General features: G+C 45.0%; 1 protein-coding gene across 1 annotated transcript in view; it reads right to left on the bottom strand.

Annotated features, from left to right (window-relative positions):
* Positions 1-215: 215 nt before the first annotated feature.
* LOC112075966 (IQ motif and SEC7 domain-containing protein 1-like) overlaps positions 216-2,953 on the bottom strand; it is a 12,557-nt gene continuing 9,819 nt past the window's right edge. Inside the window, exon 2 of the mRNA XM_070441136.1 lies at positions 216-342. Coding sequence (XP_070297237.1) covers positions 216-342 — 127 coding nt within the window. The remainder of the gene's footprint in view (positions 343-2,953) is intronic.

Raw genomic sequence — 2,953 nt, 5'->3', positions numbered from 1 at the left:
TTGTGGAAGTGGTGTGGTATTATTGTGGTGCGGTAGTATTGTGGTAGTATTGTGGTAGTGGTAGTATTGTGGTAGTGGTGTGGTAGTATTGTGGTAGTGGTAGTGGTAGTATTGTGGTAGTGGTGTGGTAGTATTGTGGTAGTGGTGTGGTAGTATTGTGGTAGTGGTGTGGTAGTATTGTGGTAGTGGTGTGGTAGTACATCTCAGGGTTCGTGTTACCTGTATGCTTCTATGAGTCTTTCCACCTTTTGGGCCTCTCCCTGGACTCGGATGTGAGCTTGGAACTTCCGGAGAGCCTCGTCTAGTTCCAAGGCCGAGAAATCCATCTCATCCACCACACAACTGGAGAAGAGAACTTTGGTATGAACATAGAGATATACAGTAGATACTATTTCTTCACCTGGAGAAGAGAACATTGGTATGATCAAGGAGCCATATGTACTACTGATTCTAAGACTGTCTGGGCTCCGTGAGTCTCAGTTTTAGCTGCGTGGGTACAGTACAGTATAAGGCAAGACAAAATATTTAAGTGCCTTCGAACGGGGTATGGTAGTAGGTGCCAGGCGCACCGGTTTGTGTCAAGAACTGCAAAGCTGCTGTTGTTTTCATGCTCAACAGTTTCCTGTGTGTATCAAGAATAGTTCACCACACAAACTGTGGGAAGCATTGGAGTCAACATGGGCCAGCTGCTCATTGAAATATATAAATGAACAGCTGATAATAGATGAGAGGATGAATGGAGGATTAGAAGACAGAAGCTGAGGGAGTTACATCAATCTAAAGAGGAGCATCAACATGGTGTTTAAGAAGAGAGATTTGTTGGGAAAGGGATGATGGTTTACTGCTGTGAGTTTTCCAAAGCTGGTCTTGATGAAACAGTCTATATAGCTGGTCTTGTTGATTCAGTCTATATAGCTGGTCTTGTTGATTCAGTCTATATAGCTGGTCTTGTTGATTCAGTCTATATAGCTGGTCTTGTTGATTCAGTCTATGTAGCTGGTCTTGTTGATTCAGTCTACGTAGCTGGTCTTGTTGATTCAGTCTACGTAGCTGGTCTTGTTGATTCAGTCTACGTAGCTGGTCTTGTTGATTCAGTCTATATAGCTGGTTTGTTGATTAGTCTATATAGCTGTCTTGTGAATCATGTCTATGATAGATGGTCTTGTTGATTCAGTCCTATGTAGCTGGTCTTGTTTGATTCAGTCTACGTAGCTGGTCTTGTTGATTACAGCTCTACTAGATGTTCTTTGTTGAATTCGTCTAGTAGCTGGTCTTGTTGATTCAGTCTACGTAGCTGGTCTTGTTGATTCAGTCACGCTAGCGGTCTTGTGATCGTCTACGGTGTCCTTGTTTGATTCAGTCTACGTAGCTGGTCTTGGTTGATTCATCTATGTGTGGATTTCAGTCTACGTAGCTGCGTTTGTACATTATAGGTGTTGGATTCAGTTCTAGTAGCTGGTCTTGTTGAATTCAGTCTAACGTAGCTGGTCTTGTTGATTCAGTCTAGTAGCTGGTCTTGTTGTTCTCAGTATGGTCTATCAGTCTCTGCGTTTATAGCTAGAGCGTCTTGTTATTAGTTGTAGTGTCTTTATTAGTCTACGTAGCTGGTCTTGTTGATTTCAGTCTACGTAGCTGGTCTTGTTGATTCAGTACGTCTGTGCTGGTGATAGTCTACGTAGCTGGTCTTGTTGATTCAAGTTACGGTAGCTGTTGTCTTGTTGATTAGTTCGTACTGTCTTTTTATCGTCTCATAGCTGGTCTTGTGATTATCTAGTAGGCTGGCTTATTGTCGTCGTTATGCTGGTCTTCTTGTTGATTCAGTCTATTGTAGCTGGTCTTGTGATCATCATAGTGTCTAATCGTCAGCGTGCGTCTTTGTTGATTCAGTCTACGTAGGCTGGTCTGTTATATCAGTTCTACGTAGCTGGTATTTTGTTGATTCAGTCTAACGGTAGCTGGTCTTGTTGAGTGCAGTCTATGTAGCTGGTCTTCGGCTTGATTCAGAGACACGACACGACACACAGAACAGACATGACACACCACAGAGACAGACGACCAGACACAACAGTAGACAGACAGACAGACACACTGAGAACAGACAGACAGACACACCTGAGACAGACAGGACAGACAGACAGACAGACAGACACCTGAGACAGACCAGACGACAGACACACTGAGACAGACAGACACACTGGAAGACAGACGAGACACAGCTGGAGACAGACAGACACATGAACAGCAGCAGAAGACAACAGACAGACAGCACTGAGAGCAGACAGACATACTGAGACAGAGCAGACACTGAGACGCGCACAGACACACTGAGACAGACAGACAGACAGACACCTGTAGACAGACAGACAGACAGACAGACAGACAGACAGACACACTGAGACAGACTACAGACGACAGACACACTGAGCAGACAGACAGACACACTGAGACAGACAAGACACATGGACAGACAGACACTTGAGAACACACGAGACAGCTACGAGACAGACAGCTGAGACAGACAGATTAGACAGACACTGAACAGACAGACGCAACTGAAGACAGACACACTGACAGACCAGACACACACTGAGACACACAGAGACTACACAAGAGACACAACAGAGACACAAGCACAGAGACACACAGAGCACACAGGCCAGAGATCGACACACGAGAGCAACAACACACAGAGACTATACAGACACACAGAGCATACAGACACACAGTAGATCAGTACCAAGACACAACAGACACAGAGCATGAGAACACGGCGAAAGACTACCAGACACACAGACATACAGAACACACAGAGACAGACAGACACAGAGACAGAAGACAAGAGACAGACAGACAACACATGAGACAGACAGACAGACACAGACACGCAATGAGAGCAGAACAGACACCGAGACACAACCATGAACACGAGACAGACAGACAGACACACTGGAGA

This window comes from Salvelinus sp. IW2-2015, unplaced genomic scaffold (assembly GCF_002910315.2).
Source record: "Salvelinus sp. IW2-2015 unplaced genomic scaffold, ASM291031v2 Un_scaffold3493, whole genome shotgun sequence".
Lineage (NCBI taxonomy): Eukaryota > Metazoa > Chordata > Actinopteri > Salmoniformes > Salmonidae > Salvelinus > Salvelinus sp. IW2-2015.
This window is presented reverse-complemented; position numbering and strand designations above follow the sequence as displayed.